The sequence below is a fragment of the Lactuca serriola genome, chromosome 1 (assembly GCF_051521515.1).
Source record: "Lactuca serriola cultivar US96UC23 chromosome 1, Lser_US96UC23_V15, whole genome shotgun sequence".
Lineage (NCBI taxonomy): Eukaryota > Viridiplantae > Streptophyta > Magnoliopsida > Asterales > Asteraceae > Lactuca > Lactuca serriola.
Genome location: NC_136408.1, coordinates 118,979,404 through 118,999,546, shown reverse-complemented (window position 1 = coordinate 118,999,546; position 20,143 = coordinate 118,979,404). Strand labels below are relative to the sequence as shown.

Genomic DNA, 20,143 nt, shown 5'->3' with positions numbered 1-20,143 from the left:
AAATATGTAAGCTACTTTGCCAACCCAGGAAATCACTCTAAATGGCCTACTACACCGGGGCTCTAACTTGTCCCTCTACCTGAGGCATATTACACCCTTCCAGGGAAATACATTCAGCAAAACCATGTCACCAACTTGAAACTCCAATTGTAATGACATGAAAATTTAAAACAATTTTTCATTTTTCAAACATAACATATCTCATATAAAGCATCTCAAAACTCAATATATCAAATGTTATCACGGTAAAACATATCCCAAAATCTCAAATACAAAATCCTCTAACAATGTATACAAATCATGCCAATGCCTTTCTGCGATCCTCGCTAGTACCTGAAACACATATCACATAACACGGTAAGCATAAATGCTTAGTGAGTTCCCCAAAATACCACATACATCACATAAGCTACTCGAGGCTATAACTCGGTATGACCCTCCGGTCAATGTATCTCAACGAGACCCTCTAGTCCCATAGCTCGTTGGACCCTTCGGTCCGGTCCGGTCTAGCTCGTTGGACCCTCCGGTCCGGTCTAAATCGTTGGACCCTCCGATCCGTTTTGATCGAGGACCCTATGGCCTCATGAGCCGTTGGACCCTCTAGTCCGGTCTATATAACACATAGCATACATATAACCCAATGCACATAAATCTCAAACATACATATACACATAAGACCCTCTGATGATCTACACGTAGATACCACTCTAGGTAATGTATAGTGACAAGACTCATCTCGGGTAATCTCGGAAAGTCTTGAACTCGAAATACTGATCTAGCCTCCGCCTAATCACATAAAGTAATTTACCTTTAATTAACAACGATTCTCAAAGGCTAGACTAATCCCTTCCTATAATCTCACAGAATGGGAAAAGACCATTTTACCCTTCCAGTGGTCCAAATGTCCAATTGTTGACCAAACCCTAAAAGTCAACGAAAGTCAACAGAGGGCAGTACGCGGGGCGTACCAACTCTGTTCGCGGGGCGTACCCCGGCTATCCAGAATCGGGGATCTCAACCACAATGCGGCGCGTTCTGAGATTTATGCCCAGTATAAGTGTGACATCACCATTTTCACGGCCAGAAAAGACCGATTTTGTTTATGCTTTATAAAAACCAGAGTACCTCTTTTAATAAAAATGTTACGGAATTTGTTTCCATTAAAACATGATAAGTACGTTATCAAAGCGTTTCCAATGAAAAGTATTTTTATTCATTTTAAAATATTTGGGATGTCATCGTCAATACAGAAAAATAAGCATAAACAGAACTTCCATTCATTATCACTAGTGATGTATATCTCTTTTAAATCTCCCAGTGTAATGTGACTTCATCTCAACACCTGTGATATAAATAAACTGAGTGGGTCAGGTTGGGAAACAGGGTGAGTACATAGGGTTTTCAACCCACAATAATATAATTATTATGTTTAAACAATTAAACAATCAACCTAATTACCCATCCCCATTATCTTCTTTATTGTTTAGGATCTACCCTAAGAATCAGCTATTCCTCGTTCATTTATTCCTAAGAATCATCCTAAGAAATCGGAACGAAGTCCATCGTTGCCACGATTTACACAACGAGCACTAAATCTACATAGTCACCAGGGCTTAGGCACTAAGTCTGCATAGTCGCCAGGGTTTAGGCACTAAGTCTGCATAGTCGCCAGAGTTTAGGCATCAAGTCTGCCTGATCACCAAGGTTTAGGTATCAAGTCTACATGATCACCAAGGTTTAGGCATCAAGTCTGCATGATCATCAGGGTTTAGGTATCAAGTCTGCATGATCACCAAGGTTTAGAGTACACCGGGTGAACACATTGTTCACAAAACCTACAGGTTGCGAGCCTGCTAGTGTTCCACTGGACTGTCTAGAATAGTCTGTGGTTGTCATCCATACTCTATTGAATGACGAGGCCATCGTTTGGGAAAAGGCTTCTCACATTGTCCACCTCTCACCCTTACCTCGTGGTCTATAACACCTCTCAACTCACCATCCAACTCATATTCCATCTATTACATCTACACATCTTTTACCCCAACATTATTGTAGATATAAAATACATATACAATTTAAATCATTTAAAACATCTATACAATCGTTCATTTAGCATAGACAAAAAGTACATAGATAATATGCACACATAGCACGTAATTTATATAAAATCCTTCATATCTATGTGTAAGATGAAAGTAACTATGCACTAACTTGAAAAGGTGGTGATTCCGAACTCAGACAGCGCTTCGCTTCTTAAAAAAATAATTTTCCTCGACAAAACCTAGTATCAATACCACTAGGGTTTAGTTTTTAACGTTAACCGCGACTAATTAATAGTCTAGCTATTATTACTATTATATAAGCGTTAAATAACACTCAATATAACTCAAAATAATAATAGCCCAAATAATTATTTTAAGTTCCTAATAATGTTACTATAATTAAATAAAAGCTATATTAAATATAGTATAGGCGTAGCTCACTTACAGCGGATTTTTATTAAAAAATGGGCTTCGCTGGAGCAGCATTTTCGAGCCGAAAGCTTTTCTTCTCGTAGCCGTCAGGCACTCTGGGGCTTTCTTCTCATGCTAGGTGTCACACCCCAAAACCAAGAACGGCGGAAACGTTCTGGGGCGGAGGACGTCATGTATAATATCAACAACAATGTAAAGTAGTAAACAAGCAACAACATCATCCATTGCATTAATAAAATAATTATTATACAATTGTATTCTGTCAAATTTTGATAAACACTAAAGCATAAATCAAAATGAAAGATAAGTCTTGAATAAGCTCCATCTTCCTTTCTCCTTGCATCGGTACCTGTCTATGATGACCTGAGGATACAAGTAATTTTGAAAGCGAGTATCATCTTTAAAGCTGGTGAGATCATAAGTATTTAGTGGCTTAATTTATATGTAAAAATTTGTAAGTGTATATGAACTGTAAGTATTTGTAAGTGTATATGAACTGTAAGTATTTGTAAATGTTTGAAAAACTCTAGAATCCCTATGATTCCTTCTAGTATATGAAGGTGTCTTCTACCAAGACCTATCTGTTCTGTGTGTGTGGCTCTTGTAAGAGTATGTATTTTCCCAAAGTATAACTATCATTATCCAAAAATATAGTTTGTACATTTATGTTTAAGTGAGGTTATCACTAAAAATATGTAATGGAAAAATTAACGTAGTACTAAGACGTAGCTCTAAAAGGACTACTACCGTACTAACTACCTTAAGCCGGATTTTAGGCAAAGGCACTATGTGATAAATTGCGCCATACTATCGACTAGTAACAACGACATAATGAATCACTACTAGAAAAAAGGCCTTTTACGACGCTCATTGCGCGTCGTAAAAGGCTCAGACGACGCGCAAATGCGTGTCAAGGAAGGCCATGTCATAAAGATAGACGACGCGCATTTACGACGCGCATTTACGACGCGCATTTACGATGCGCGTTTATGATACGCAATGCGCGTCAAGGAAGGCCGTGTCATAAAGATAGACGACGTGCAAAGGCGCGTCATCTAGAGACGACGCGCCCTTATGATACGCAATGGGCGTCAAGGAAGGCCATGTCATAAACGAAGATGACGCTCAAATGCGCGTCGTCTAGAGACGACGCGCTCTTATGATACGCAATGCGCGTCAAGGAAGGCCATGTCATAAACGAAGATGACGCTCAAATGCGCGTCGTCTAGAGACGACGCGCTCTTATGATACACAATGCGCGTCAAGGAAGGCCATGTCATAAACGAAGACGACGCTCATTCGCATGTCGTAACCTTACGTCTCTCGTTTTTACTACGCACCTTTACGATGTTTTTACGACGTGCATTTACAACACACATTTACAACGTGAATACACATAATAAATGACAAATATACCAAAACATTCATTTTCATCTAAACGTCAAATATACCAAAACTTTACATATATGTTGAATTACCTAAGTTGTAACTACATGTTACCTTAAGTAACATTACTAAAAGTTAGCAAAAAATTGTACATGTGTCTGAAAAGACTACCTAGCATTACACATGTCAAAAGACCATACCTAGCATTAGTGGTTAACCATAACATTGTTTTGCGGATACATTGTCAAAAGACCATACATATCATCGATAAATGAAGCCTGTAACAAACGTTGACCATTCTTCACGTATCTCATCGATATCAGCAGTTGTGTACTCAACTTTGCCATCCCCGATCTGTGAAAACATTTGCATATTGTTTTTATTAATAAAAAATAGCATATTAAAATATTCTGTAACAGTAAGTTGCTATATTTTAACAGTAAGGATGCCATAAATTATAGTAATGAAAGTAGAATGCTATATCCTTACATTGTCTTTGACCAACACTTCAATTCCTTCTTCCACTATCTCCTTCATGAACCTTAGCATGTAGTAGCCACATTCGGTAGATCCGGGCTGAACTGGACACTACAAAGTTACATATAAAATGATCATTTCAATTGATCCAAAAAATAAAGTTAAAACTACAATTTCAATAAGGAATTAAGTGCTGACCGTAACATTAACCCAATTTAGTTTAACCCTTTTGTTGGATCCACTTTGTGTAGTGTACAAAACCATTGCCCTATAAAAAAAACATTAACAAATATGTGTTTATTGTACTCACATCAAGTGTTTTGATAATTTATATTACTTACGAATCAAAAATTTGCTTCAACTGCATATTGAAATTGCCAGAGCTCAAGGAATCAAGATAATTGCAAGTATCCGATTTCATGTCTAGTACACCCAATAGCCAATGTCTTCTACAAAAACCACAAAAAAAAATGTCAAATAACATAATTACAGTCATTTTAAAAATAAAATGTCAAATAACAATACCCAGGATTGTAGGGCATAAAGATGATGTCATTGCCCTTTCTTTTAGACAATCGATCTGCTAAACCTCTGCTTGCATCGTCAATATTCTTAGATTTCCCTTTACGCGTACTTGGTGAGATTACTGCCGGGTTCACAAAGCAAATTCCATGGTCTCGTTCTGGGGAGCCATACTTCAATTTGTTAAACAACACCCTGTTATCATACAAACACTAAATTCATTAAACATTTTTTTAAGACACATTGTTATTTAAATTAAATTTCTTGCAGTTACATCATATAAGACACAATAATAGCACCAGTCAGCTCATCCATTGTAAGAACTGCTTCAAAATCATCCCAAGTTAAGTACGTGTAACTATCGTACCCAAAAAGATCATTCTCACTCTGCACTCTTATAGAATCAACCTTTGTAACTTGTCCATCAGCCATCATTGCAGTCATTTTCAAAATACTACTGTTCTCAATCCTTATCCTTATCTTCATCTGTGCTCTGGTCCACCTTCTTTGAACGGTCACATTTTGTTTCTCCTTTTTAATCTTCTTTTCTATCCCAATCAGTAATTCTTCCACATCATTCCCTTCTTCCACATCATTCCCTCCTTCCATATCACATGGTTGTTTTTCTTTCTTATTACTTCCTATTTCTTCTTTTGGAGGTGTTGCATCTTCCTTCACTGGTGTTACATCTTCATTCACTGGTGTTGCAGCTTTCTTCACTGGTGTTGCATGCTTTTTCACAGATTTCGCCACCACTTTTCCCTACAAATGCAATCAAAAATACAAATAGTATTACCAAAAAAATTAAGAACTCACTCAAATATCAGAAAAATTAAGATAACCAAGGGAAAATATGTTCAAATAGTATTACCAGGTCAGAGCATCGAATAACTAAGTGTCTTGGCCAGCTTAGTATGTGTCCCAATGCATCTTTGACCTTCACAATGAACTCCTCTTCAAGTGGAAAGGGTACTAAAGCTTCTCCTTGCAAAATTGTTTCAATCATAACTTCAATGTTTTCATCTGTTATATAAACATAAAAAATAATTAAGATTCAATCTTCTAAAAAATGAAAATATATAAATAATAATAATGCAAATATATTTCAAAATACCCGATGCTTTCATTATGGTTCCTTTAGCAACCACATTTGCAGCAAATTCAACCGCAAGAAGACATGAATTATCCTGCAAAATATAGTATGTTAGTTTGTAGAAAAAGAAAATTATTTAAATATATTTTTCATAATTGTCTTCAAGGACTTACAAGTGATTCATTATGTGGTTGTTTTTCAAAATCTTCAATGACGCCCCCTATTTGGCAACTTGCAGCTTCAGAAACATTAAGTACACCTCTTTTTAGTTTCTCCAAGTCATCTTCAAGTTTGTTTATTCGTTTATCCACCCTCTCGTTCTCAATCTCCAAGTAATACTTAACATTCTTGGGTAAATAAAAGTATTGCTGTGGCGTTATAAATCTACCCATCCCTCGTACACGCCCACGTTGTTCCTGAGTACCCAACGCCTCTGTAAGCACATCATGTGTTCCACATGTAACCTCTCCAAAGCTTCCCGATTTCTGAAGCTCATCCTGTAAAAAAATAAAATGGGACAAATGTTAGAAAAATAAAATGGGACAAATGTTATGTTTTTTTATATATTTGGGAATTAATGAACTTACAATTTTATCAACAATCGTCTTCACATCTGCATCGTATCCTCCTGTCTTCAACTCTCTTGCTTTTTTCCACAGCACTGTCCTATCAATCTCCTCTTCCGTCTTGCCGGTTTCTTGCATCTAAATTATCAAGAATAACAAAATCAATTAACATAAATATATACAAATAAAATAATCAATATTCAGTGGGAATCATACAATGTCATTAATGAGTCCAGCATATCCTTTTCTGCTCAAACGATGATTGTATTTATGATGTGCACGAGTATTTTTAGCTTTCATACTTTTCTCCTGCATTAGAAACATTAAAATTATAAATACAAACATTAAAATTGTAACTAAAAATGCATATAAGAAAAGTTTAACAAACCTCCCACTTCTTTGTAACTCTATGGGATACAAAAACTTTCCAATCTTCTTTCTTTATAAACGGATAATCTTTCGGAGGTATGAATAGATTTGCCTTGGGATCTTTACTTCGGTTCTTAATGAACTTGGCATATAGATAATGCTTGAAGTTTCTCCACTTCTTCCCGATCGATTGGAGAATTTGCTTCCGGCTCTTTGGGTCAACTACAAACTTTTCCTGAAACATAAAAAAAAGGTTGGTTCAAAAACAAATCTGAACAGGGACAAAAACAGGGACAAAAACAGATCTGAACAAAGGTAATAACAGGAAGAAAACAGAGACTTACCAAAACATATTGCCATAATCCTTCCCTTACTTCCTCACCAACTTCCAGCCACGAGTCATATGTTATGGGAACCATTGTTCTTGCAACCAAACCCTCAAAAGTAGACAGTTTTGTGGCTTCCTTTCCAACCGGGACACCTTTTTTATTGTAAGTTATTACAAGCTTCACTTTATTAGCTTTTGTCTTTGTTGTCGGACCTCTTTGTTTGGAGTCCTCGTGATCAGAAGCTGAATCTGATTCCATGTCACAAAAACACAACCTGTTTCAACAAGATTCAAATTAAATTAAGTACGTTGTTATTTGTTGCAGTTGGACATTGATTAATCACATTCAAAATCTGAAATAAAAACATACCAAAAACTTTATTATTCTGCAACAAAAAATATTTAAACTAATATGCCCTCGCCATCCGGACGCGTACACAAAAAATCATCATCAAGGTCTAATAAAGCGGAGTCTTGTGTTAAATCAAAAGTAACATCAAATTCCAACATATCATCAGTTTCACCATTTGATCCATACTTGTACATCCTATGAGGTGTGAATCCAACAACATGCAAATTCTCATCTTGTTGATCTTGAACATAAAAAACCTGTTTGACTTGACTAGCTAATACGAAGGGTTCAGACTTTTGACGAAGCCTATCAAAGTTAACTACCGTGAATCCTAAATCATCCTTTTTTACTCCACGACTATCAACCCAATCACACATGAATACAAGAATACTAAACATGTGATAATTAAGATCCCATATCTCCTTTATATGGCCGAAGTAAGTTACAGCACCATACACAGGATTGGAGTCTTTTGCACTAGCAATCTGCATGGTATGTGCAACTAAAGACACTCCACTGCATTGAGTTGTTCTAGACTCATCTCGAGATGTTGTATGAAAATTATATTCATTTATGGCAAAACCGCTATATTTAGTAACAACAAAATTAGGCCCTTTGGCCAACCAACGAACATCATCACAAATATCTTCCCCGTTAGCCAAACGTTTTCCAACCTAACAGAAAAATATATAATTAATGTAATTCAAAAAAATAATTAAAAATATTGTAATTCTAACTATCTTATTTTAAAAACAAACCTCTTTCTTAAACCAACTAATAAATGTCCGACTATGTTGGCTCTGCAACCATGTACTCTTGCGAGCATGACGGGGGTTCAGATCCTTCAATTCCAACATATGTTGCCTGAAGTGTATTACAAGTTAAAAGAATGTTTTATATGATAGATAATGGTATAAGAGTATACAGTTTCATGTAATTCTTACTCTATATACGGCTCCACAACAGCAGTGTTTCGTAATACATAAAGATGAGCTTGATCAAGTAACCGAGCATCTACAACATCAATTGTAGCCTTTGATAAAGGCTTGCCACTGCGGATTCTTTCATCAACACGCTCATGAGGATTGCCAATTGATTTCTTGTTTTTTAAGTAGTCTGAACAAAATTCTAAGGCCTCCTCTGCCACATAACACTCTGCAATGCAACCCTCGGGTCGATGATGATTTCTTACATACCCTTTAAGTGTTTTCATGTATCTCTCAAATGGATACATCCACCTAAAATGAACCGGGCCACACAACCTCACCTCTCTAACTAAATGCACCATCAAGTGAGTCATGACATCGAAAAATGAAGGAGGAAAGTACTTCTCTAACAAACATAATGTTAATACGATGTCACTTTGCAACTTGCCTAGCTTACTAACATCAACAACTTTACTACACAACTCATTGAAAAAATGACACAGGCTTAGGATTGTTCTCCGCACCTTCACATCTAACACCCCTTTGATTGCAAATGGAAGAAGTTGTTGCATTAGTACATGACAATCATTAGACTTCAAACCATTCATCTTTGAAACATCATCCGACACGAGATTCTTGAAATTAGAGCAATACCCATAAGGAACTTTTATGTTAGACAGGGTTTCATAAAATAGATGTTTCTCTGCGGAATTCAATGTGTACTTGGCAGGCGGAAGCCAATGTCGATCCCCTTTTGGTTCAGGTCGTAATTCAGTCTTGATGCCCAACGCTTCAAGATCTTGTTGTGCTTTTAATCCATCCTTCGTCTTGTGAGGCAAATTCAACGCTGTCCCATAAACACTCTCGGTCACATTTTTTTCTATGTGCATGAGATCTAACTGATGGCGAACAGGCAACTTCTTCCAATATTCAAGTTAAAAAAAAATGGACTTTTTATGCCAAAATTTAGATCTCTCGTCGATACTTTCTTTTTTCTTCTTTGTCTTCTCCTTCTTTGGCGTTTCCTTCTTTGACGCTCCCTTCCTTGACTTTATCTTCTTTAACTTTATCTTCTTTGATCCTACCTTCTTTGATACTACCTTCTTTGGCTTTATCTTCTTACCCCATGTAGTCTCAAATCCCGCCAGATAGTCATAAATCTCTTCACCTGATGATGGTTGTGGCATAAAATCGTGCTCCTGTTGATTGTTGAAATGTTTTTTTCTTTTGCGAAAAGGATGTTCAAGTGGTAGGAATCTTCTATGCCCAAGGAAGCATACTTTTTTGGACTTTGGCAACCATTGTGAACAAGTATTCTTTGAACATATTGGACAAGCATAATAACCTTTGGTAACACACCCCGAAAGATTACCATACGCGGGAAAATCACTTATAGTCCAAAGTAATATTGCTCTTAAATTGAAGTATTCTTTCTTATGAGAATCAAAAGTCTCAACGCCAGTTTCCCACAAGATCTTTAGATCTTCTATCAATGGTGCCAAGTAGACATCAATATTGTTACCAGGTTGGTTTGGCCCGGATATCAACAGAGTCAACATCATGAATTTTCTTGACATACACAAATAAGGGGGTAGATTATATGTTATTAGGATAACTGGCCAACAACTATGCTTGGAACTTAATGACTTGTGTGGATTGATACCATCAGCAGACAAGGCTAATCTAAGATTTCGTTTTTCCTGTCCGAATTCTTTCCACGTGTTATCAACAAGCTTCCAAGAAGGGGTATCGCGAGGATGAGTAAGCTTCCCACTATTGACCCGACCTTGTGCATGCCAAGTTAAGTCATGAGCAATTTGTGGTATTGAAAACATTCTTCTAAATCTAGGGATGATAGGAAAATACCACAAAACTTTTGAAGGTACGTTTTTGGAATTCTTCTTCCAACGAGAAGTGCCACAAGTTGGACAATGAGAAGCATCTTTATGTTCTTTCTAGAATAGAACACAATCATTTTCACATGCATGAATCTTCTCATATTGTAGACCTACTCCTTTTAGCAACTTCTTGGACTCATATATTGAGCTAGGGATGGTATTGTTTGATGGTAAGATATCTTTTAGGACAGACAACAAAGCATCAAAACTAGCATCAGACCATCCAAATTGACCCTTCAAATGTTGGAATTTCAATAATCCACTAAGTGCATTATACTTTGACCCTACATAAAGTGGCTTATCACACTCTTCAAGAAGTGATTTCAACGAATCAGGTTCATCGTCTATGTATTTGAAGGCATCATGAAGCATATCCCTTGTATAAATAGCATCAGGAGGAATGGAATTGTTAGGGCATCTAGAGTCACTATTGGGTTGTTTTTCTCCATGGAAAGACCAAATCTTATAATTCTCATCGAAGCCGTGGGCAAACAAATGATAACGGACATTGTCAATTGAGTGGTGACACAAATTGATGCAATTTACACAAGGGCATGGAATAACATCTAACTTTGGATTATTAGTTTGTGCAAACTCTAGAAAAGCATTCACACCTTCATCATATGCATTTGATAATCTACTAGAGGAAATCCATGATTTATCCATTAAACATTTGTTGCCAACCTACATAATTATTTACCATTTAAAGCAATAATGATTACGCATGTTTAGGGACAAAAACTATGCAAAAACAAAACTGTACAGGGCCAAAACTATACAGGGACAAAAAAATTATACAGGGGCCAAAACTGTACAGTGACAAAACTGAAGCAGGGAACAAAACTGTATAGGTTATCATTTACTTTTTCAGCATCCAGTTACTTTTTCAGCTTGTTTGAATATTTTTATGTGTTTGTTATAAAATTTTATGAACTTTTACAGAAATTTGAAAATTAGAAATACTTTTAAAATTTTGAATATGATCTTTTTTGTAGAAATTTTAAAGTTAGAAATGGGCTAAACAGGTGTCCAGCATAAAACCACCTGCAAACCCGTTATTTCATAATTTATGGGTTTGACCTTTTTACCCTTGGGTGGTCAATCTGTTTACAATTAGGTATTAACTGTCAGTTGACAGTTACATTCTAAAAATGTATAAATATTTATGTTTGATGTTAATTGTGATTAATACTGCATAAGAACTTCCTATAGGTATGGCTGTTCTTTGTTGTTTTTTTCTTTCTTTCTTTCTCTTCTGTCTTTGTTGGTTAATGAGTTGATGTTTCTACAAATGTATAAATATTTATGTTTGTTGGTTAATTTATAGTGGTGTTTCCATTCCTGATTTAATGTGGCAGATTGAGGTTAGTAAAATTTTCATCACAAGTCGATTAATTATCATTTTATTATTATTTAAAGATGATTGAATTGATTTGTATGAATCCTGTGAAAGGGTGAGTAGTTATTGTTTTTGTTATAAAATTTTCATCACAGGTAAACTCTCTGTTTCTCAAGGTTGTTTTTAGAATCTGTAATAAGTTTAGTTATAGATTAATTATTGTTTTTGTTATAATATGATTGAATTGATTTGTATGAATCCTGTTAAAGGGTGAGTACCTAAGATCTATAGGTATGGCTGTTCTTTGTTGTTTTTTTCTTTCTTTCTTTCTCTTCTGTCTTTGTTGGTTAATGAGTTGATGTTTCTACTTGTTTCCATTCCTTATTTAATGTGGCAGATTGAGGTTAGTAAAATTTTCATCACAAGTCGATTAATTATCATTTTATTATTATTTAAAGATGATTGAATTGATTTGTATGAATCCTGTGAAAGGGTGAGTAGTTATTGTTTTTGTTATAAAATTTTCATCACAGGTAAACTCTCTGTTTCTCAAGGTTGTTTTTAGAATCTGTAATAAGTTTAGTTATAGATTAATTATTGTCTTTGTTATAATATGATTGAATTGATTTGTATGAATCCTGTTAAAGGGTGAACATGATGGATCTGTTAGAAAAGAAGAGGTGCAGGTGTTATATGTATTGCTTGTAGAGTAGCAAGAAGCTTTTTGGATGACATTCTTTTTAATCTCATTCTGTTGAGCTATATGTTATATGTATTTATTGTAGAGTATGTACAATATATGTTAGGCTTTTGATTGTTTTTAATGTTAAGTTAAAAAGGCTTGGATATTTTAAACGAATATTCACAAAAGTGAATTTTTAATCAAAATAATATAATAGAATCTATATTAGAAAATGAAAAATAAAAAACTTATGTACCCTAAAAAATAGATAGATTAAAAATAAATACCTTTTCTTACCTGAGTATGTGGAATATCAGTGTAATTTATAGCAGAAACTGTTGCTTTATCACCCTTTGAGCCTGAAGCAAGTAACAAAAAAATTGTAACTCATTGTAACTGCATGCATATTGCAATGCACAATTATGAAAAAAATTAACGAACAGCATTTAGTGTACAAACCACAGTCAGATTATGTCAAAGCCTAGAAACATCTCATTCATCAATCCTATTATAAGTATACAAAATGCAAAGCTAGAATAGTAATTTTTGCCATGTAAGCTAACTTTTTTGGCAGTGCCCATCATACCTACTTGCATGGGAAACCAGGGACATCAACCTTCTAAATGACTAAAAGTAGGTTCTACTCCTAATTGCATTTGATCATAAGTGAAAATGTTTCTTGTAAGAATAAATTAATAATTGGAGATACTAACCGTATAATATGCACAGCACCAAGCCACATACAGCTGTAGTTACCACCCAGATCAATGCACTTTTAATCCTCTTGCCAATAGTCCTACAAGCAAAAATAGTTAGAAGCATAAATACATACACTTTCAATGTTTAATGAGAAGCTTCAAGTTACAGATGATGAATACAATACAATGTTAAATGGGAAGCTTCAAGTTACAGATGGCAGTGGTTTGATACAGGTGTACAGAAAAGAAGTTGAAGATAGGCTTGCCTTATTAGGCATGCTCATGTTTATACAAATTATAATTATTTAAGAACCCATGTTTTAATGTAGTTTTTGAATCTGACCCTTGGCTGTAAATAAACATTGTAAAGTGGTTTAATACTAATATTCATAAAACAAGATAGTAAGATAAGTTGGTGTATATATTTTGGTTTTAGAAAGGTGTGAGAGACCAAAAGAATTGAACATGTGTGTGGCTATGTATTATGTATGTATGTATGTTTGGAAGTAGCCATTAGCCAAAAGAATGGATCTTCTTTGAAAACAAGGGAAAAGTGGAGGGACCGAATTGTAATATTGTGTGCTTTCTGTTTTCATCGACCCACATGCAAGCAAAATACTCCAATTCAGGAGGATTGATTGTACCTGCAATCTCCTTGCCATCTATTTATAACTCGGTCTACCTTGATAAGCCTAGGTGTAAGATTAAACTACTCTTCTTTACTGAGATTGGTACATGGGTGTTTGTCAGTGAAGTTAAATCAACTTCAGATATCTCCACGCAAGGAGTCAATGATCCATCTAAGGGGCTAATAGGAGGCTTAACAAATGAAGCCTTGTACAGCTTCGGAGTCCAATTGGAAAAACAGATAGAGTTAGTTCATTCTTCATACAGAGGTTTGTATGCTTTAGGGGAATTAATACCTCCTAAACCTCCGGATCACAATGTTATTTTGGTTCCCTGTTCCACTGTTGAATTGAATTGTCTAGTGGTTGATGTTTATTGGTGTTATATATTAGTACAATCAACTAATAAAGAGTTGTTATTGATATACAAACATGAACAGTTATTAATTGGCTTTGTATCAAGGCAAAGAATCGACTTTATTTTTAACAAGATGAGATGAATGTTTTGTTTGTTTGTAGCCAGAAGATTTGTTGCAATAAAATCAAAATTTTCTTTAGCTAGCAGTTTTGTGTTTGTCTTTTTTTGCAAATTATGCACCTATTTTGAAAATTGAATATGATAAGTCTGATGAGTATATCATTATTTACAAGCCTCTACTTCAAGATGGTGGTATTGATAGAGAATGTGATAAAGAATGGACCTTCTTTGAAAACAAGGGAAAAGTGGAGGGACCGAATTGTAATATTGTGTGCTTTCTGTTTTGCTCTTATGCAGAAACATCCCTACGTAGCACTGTTATTGAAACAAAACAAACTGCTGAAGGTAGTCATAAGAAAAGGTAGGCATTAGGCAAAGGGTAATTTGGTCTTTATGCATTGGGTGTTACATTTTCACTCCTGAAATTTTTTATATGTGATGAAAATTGACAGGGATTATTTTTTTTGCATAAAATACTTGAGGCCTGAAGTATTTTAACTAAAAAATATATGTAAGAAAGTACAAATACGTGAGTTATTATATGACCTTAACCTTTTAATAATTTGCCAAGTACATGCTACGTAGGTTGCATGTCAGCAAACACTTATCAGATAATTTTTTTTTCATTGTGTGTGAAGGTTGGATCTTCCAAAAAAAATCAAAGATGTTAACAAACGTAGTAGTTTAATTAAAATATTTCCAACAAAAACACAAGTCGAGAGCAACTATGTGAAACCTTAACTATGTTGGAAAATTAAGTTGGGATCGGAGTGGAATAGGCGTAACAGAAGAACATATATGAAGTAAAACATAAGACAAGTATTACCTGGTCAATTTTTTCCGAGGTTCATGATGTCTTTTCTCTTCCTCCGCTTTTCAGATCTAATCAACAATGATTTCTCATTTAGAGGGAGAGGGACGGTTATAGAAGTGATGAAGAGGTGAGATAATGAAATTCGAAATCAAAGAGGTTTATTTCTATTTTTGCAAACACACCCACAGATAAAGAGAGATAGAAAGGGTAATCGGGGTATTTTACATCTTTTGATTCGAAAGGGTGTTCGTGGAAGACTGGGAAGCTCAGATGATGACAGCAAATTAGCAAATATTATATCTGAAAGGCATCGGAGGGATAAAACAATTGGGTTGCACTCTCCAATGAACGCACCTTGATGATTGCAATGGTTGTTGGTATTGGTGGAGAGTAGCAGCTCTAACCTGATAGTTGATACCCAGTTCGGAGAAAGATTGTTGGGTGGGTTTTTAATACGTGAGTTTTTTTGGAAGATCCAACCTTCACACACAGTGATGAAGAGTGGTGTTCCTAACTTCTGTGTTGTTCTTCTAGCACTAAATGATCTAGGGTATTATTGTCTTTTTCTATTTTATGATACACAAGGTTTAAAATTTAATGATAATAATTAATATGTTAATTGATGTATTTATTTGTATAGGTATAAAGCAAGGGGAATTCGGTTGGATTTTGGTGATCTTGCTTATCTTTCATGTGACAAAAGAAAGTTCTTTGAAACAATTGGAATGGAATTTGGAGTTCCGAGGTTTGGAAAGACTGGAATCACTGTTGGTAATGACCTCAATGAAGAAACTTTGGATGCTTTAAACAAACAGGCAAGCTTTTTATAGATTTTTAATTCTTAAGAGTATTGAATCATTTAGTATTTTGTAACTTTGAGTATCGACTTTAGCTTGGGCAGGAAGTTTCTCTTGAGAGAACTTTTCTGATTAGGGCAGGAGGATAATCATTTGGATTTCCTTTCTGATTTGTTCTTATTTCCATTTAGTAATCAAATAGCTTCCTAGATCTATATATCTCATATTTGAGTTTCATTTATCTGTTATTGGATTTTGGTTTCTATCAAAGAGGTTGTGTGATGATCAAAATGCAAAATGAATCAATGGCTGATTTCATAAATACATACACTTTTAATGTTTAATATGCTCTAACTAGTCTTTTGGTTCCAGAATAAGATGCTTTTTGACTAATTAAGTGAAACAACTTAGAACTTTTTTCTATGTTCTTAAGAAGATCAAGTGTCCTTGCAGAATTTCTCAACAGTTAAAAAATAAATCTAGACTCTGACATCTACATTTAGGGTTTAATGAATGCTTCAACCATGATTTCATTATCTCAATCCCTATTACAAATCGTCCATACATACCCCCAATCGAAATGAAAGATACAACATGATTTCATAATTTCATAAGTACAATCAGAAAACATAAAAAATTATGTTCTACCAGACCAGGGTTCGAAGAACCTGAAGAGAAACATCTCACAGAGGAGTTTGATTAAGAGTATTTTGAGGGATTTTTCGACTCTTTTCTTAGGCAACTGTCATTATGTATACACGGTTAGCCAATCCTTTCTTCACCTTGAGAACAAGGTGAAAGTTTGGGATAAAAAGTAGAGAAAATGTTCACAAGATGAAAGAAGGGGATAAAAACATTACATATAACTTGAGAAGCTTGAGATTTTACCTTGTGTTCGACTTGAGAAGCTTCAGTAGGTGAGAAACCCTTGAATGTGTTCAACTTAGCATCAGATTCATGGCTACCAGGTGCTTCTTCCCCTTGTCTCGACTTTCTTCTGCTCTTTCTCTTCTGTTACAACGTTATATGGCCAACCGCGAAGCTCACTTGGGTCGATGATCGGTTCAACAGGAACACCTTAATTGGACCTAGGGCACGTAAATTTTAGCAGTCTCCAATGATGTCAGTTGAACCCACGGTCGTCGGCGAGGCGAAATCAGCCAGAGAAGTAACCTAACGATCGGAGGAGGAGACGTTGTCTGCAAGGGAAGGCGAGTCGAGGTCTCACCGTCAATAGAATCGTAGTAGAGAGTGAAGTGATTGATGAATAGTGAGTGTTAGATATTTTGTTAGTAACCTCGATTTTTGTGAACAGATGCGCGCCTTTCACTAAAATTATAATGCGACACTTTGAGACGGCGCACATTTTACATTAAGTGCCCTCCGTGTTTTTAAGTTTTTTACATTAGACACTAACTCTAAGGGCACTCAATAAAACGCGACATATATACTTAAATTTTTTGAAGAGATGACATTTTTTTAATGTCACTCTCTCTTGCGTAACATAAATCAATGAGCGTCGTATTTTGCGCGTCGTAAAAGGCCTTTTTTCTTGTAGTGAATGGTCGTAATAAAGAAATGACGTTTGGCACCCGCAGACTTGCAGGTCCGGCTGTAGCTAGCAGCAAGGTGTAGGATTGTCAATCCAGCATAGATCTATATGCAAACTCAACGCTCCCCCTTCAAGAGAGTCTGGCCGCAACTCAAGTCATGAGGTTTTAAGTCATGCTGCGATTTAAATCACAGTAACTAACATATTCTTGTATATGTAATGTAATGTGCTGTTCTAGCTGTAATGTAATGAACTGTAATGTTCTGTGTGTGCTAGCTGTAATGTGTGTTCTCTCTATCTAGCAAGTATAGTAATGTAATGAACTGTAATGTTCTATGTGTGCTAGCTGTAATGTGTGTTCTCTCTATCTAGCAAGTATAGTAATGTAAACGTTCTAGTATAGTTGTATATGTAATGTACAATAATGTTCTAGAAAGTATTGACTCATGAATGAACTGACTCATCGTATGATATCGCGTTCTAGTAATGGTTCTATTATCTTCCTGAACTACCCATATGGTAGCTTACTAGCAATCTAAGTGGTACGTATGGACGTGGATGTATACCCTTGCTACCCAAGGGCATAGGATGAACTGGAAGGACCTTTTATGACTTTATATGTACACATGATATATAACTAATATTTGAACGACCTTCGGACGAGTATCTGATATCCCACCAGACCACATCTCAAGGCGCGAAAAGGAAATAGGGTGGATAGCCTTCCTAAGCCTTTTAAACATTTATTATATAACTATACATATAGAGGCATGCAATTTATAATATAAAAGCATAAATAAGTTTGGTAAAACATTTGAAACATAAATATTAGTTTAAGGAAAGATCGACTTGATGTCAATCTATAAAACAATTTGAAGGCATAAGTTTGATAAAACAATATAAGTACAAGGAACATTTGTTTGAAACACAGTTGTAAATAAGTTTGAAATATGATAAACAGAGTAAGCGGTACAGTGTAATAAGTAGTTTGAAACATATAAAATGTTTATAAAAATCATTTGAAGGAAATTGTTTGGTAAAACGGCTAATGAGTAGCCAAATCTTTTGAATGCTGTATATTAATCACATGTGATTGATGTAATAAGTAATATAATCCTACTTACTAATCACATGTGATTGATATAATGAGTAGCATGATTGTACTTGTATCCCCCCCATAAAACATTTAAAATAGTTTAAAACATTAGTTAAGGGGTATGAACTCACCTGCAGTTTGTGACTGGAATTGAACGGCTGTTATCGTATGGAAGGATCGGACAAGTGCTTGGTGTCAAGTGAAGACTTAGACACACACAATGATCCTAATTACATATATAAACATATGTATATAAATAATTAGTGATTATAACACCAATTATACAAGTAATAACATTTAAGCGCGAGGATAACACTTTTGGTCAAGTGCTAGGAGGCTAAAGGGTTGCAACAAAGGAGTGCAATGCCCCTAATGGGAGTTTAAGGTCAAAAGACCATATTCATTGGAGTTTACGGCCCAGGGGAGTAAGCTCCTAGCCGTAAACTCTCAACCAAGTCATGAAATGGAGCTTAGAATTACTACAACCTTAGAGGGGAATTGTTTCAAGGCTATACAAGTGTTTGGGCACCACATGGACTCCTTTGGGGAGTTTACGGCCCAAAGACCCTTTTCCCTTGGAGTTTACGGCCGTAAACTCCCTTGGGAGGGTTCTTATTGTTATTTCAAGTCTCCAACATTTCTAGGAACAAGTCTAGGCTTTAGTACTTGGCTTAAGGAAGATTTATGGCACCAAATGGTACCATTTTATGGAGTTTACGGCCTTGGAACCTTTTGGGCCGTAAACTCCCTCACACATGGGGTTCTAAATGTTTTAGCTAGTCCAAAAATCATCTAGGTACATGCCCTAATTGTCTCTTGGCCTAAGGAAGTGTTTAGGGTGTCCTTTGACCCCTTTAAAGGAGTTTACGGCCCAGGAAATACTCTTGGCCGTAAACTCTTCAACACTTGTGCTTTTCATGAGTTTTCTAGGTCCTAAACACATTAAGGTATTTGCCTAAAATAGAGTCCAAGCCTTAGGAAGTGTTTGAAGGGATTTTGGCACTTAAACTTGGAGTTTACGGCCTAAGGAGCTTCTTGGCCGTAAACTCCCTTCTAAAATTGATTTCTAATTGTTTTGGTGGCATAAATCATGAGTTTAAGGCTTCTAGGTTTTTGTTCTAAGGCTAAAGGAACATTAGGCACTCATTTGTGCCCTTTACTTGGAGTTTACGGCCCAAGAGATGTTCCTTGGCCGTAAACTCCTCAAACTACATGGTTTTGATTTGTTTCTAGCGTCTAATGCTCATACGTAAAGTCCTTAGCTAGATGCCTAACACGGAAATGGGACTAGATGGCCTTTAGGCTTGATTTTGGAGTTTACTCCCCAAGAACGTTCTTGGGCGGTAAACTCCCGGATCTTGCATTTTAGACATGTAAACAATGTTATTTAGCATATAATAAGTATTAAAACACATCTATGAAATTAGACTCACAATCTGGGATGAAAACCCGAAGATCCGTGAGAGAGAAATTGACTTTTCTCTAATTGGAATCCAACTAATGAACCAATTTGGTTCAGAATTCTATTTATAGTCCTGAGATTTTTGGCAGAAAATATTTCTATTCTCGGAATGGATTCTAATGACCTAGAGTAATGGAATTACAGTGTTGCACAAAATCCTAGTGCATCCACTCTCCTAATGACTCCTTAGGTGTAAAACCCTGAAACT

The 20,143-nt window shown here is 35.6% G+C and overlaps 1 protein-coding gene and 1 pseudogene across 1 annotated transcript; both read right to left on the bottom strand.

Annotated features, from left to right (window-relative positions):
• Positions 1 to 5,322: 5,322 nt before the first annotated feature.
• Positions 5,323 to 6,988, bottom strand: LOC145060724 (uncharacterized). Its single transcript, XM_079008264.1, has 8 exons — positions 6,907 to 6,988; positions 6,735 to 6,827; positions 6,540 to 6,656; positions 6,126 to 6,449; positions 5,974 to 6,046; positions 5,731 to 5,882; positions 5,433 to 5,621; positions 5,323 to 5,361 (listed from the first exon to the last, which is right to left on the bottom strand). Exons 2-8 carry the CDS (start codon positions 6,816 to 6,818, stop codon positions 5,323 to 5,325), a joined length of 978 nt encoding a protein of 325 aa, XP_078864390.1. The 5' UTR covers positions 6,819 to 6,827; positions 6,907 to 6,988.
• Positions 6,989 to 7,551: 563 nt separating this feature from the next.
• LOC145060708 (uncharacterized) lies at positions 7,552 to 12,993 on the bottom strand (annotated as a pseudogene).
• Positions 12,994 to 20,143: the final 7,150 nt, after the last annotated feature.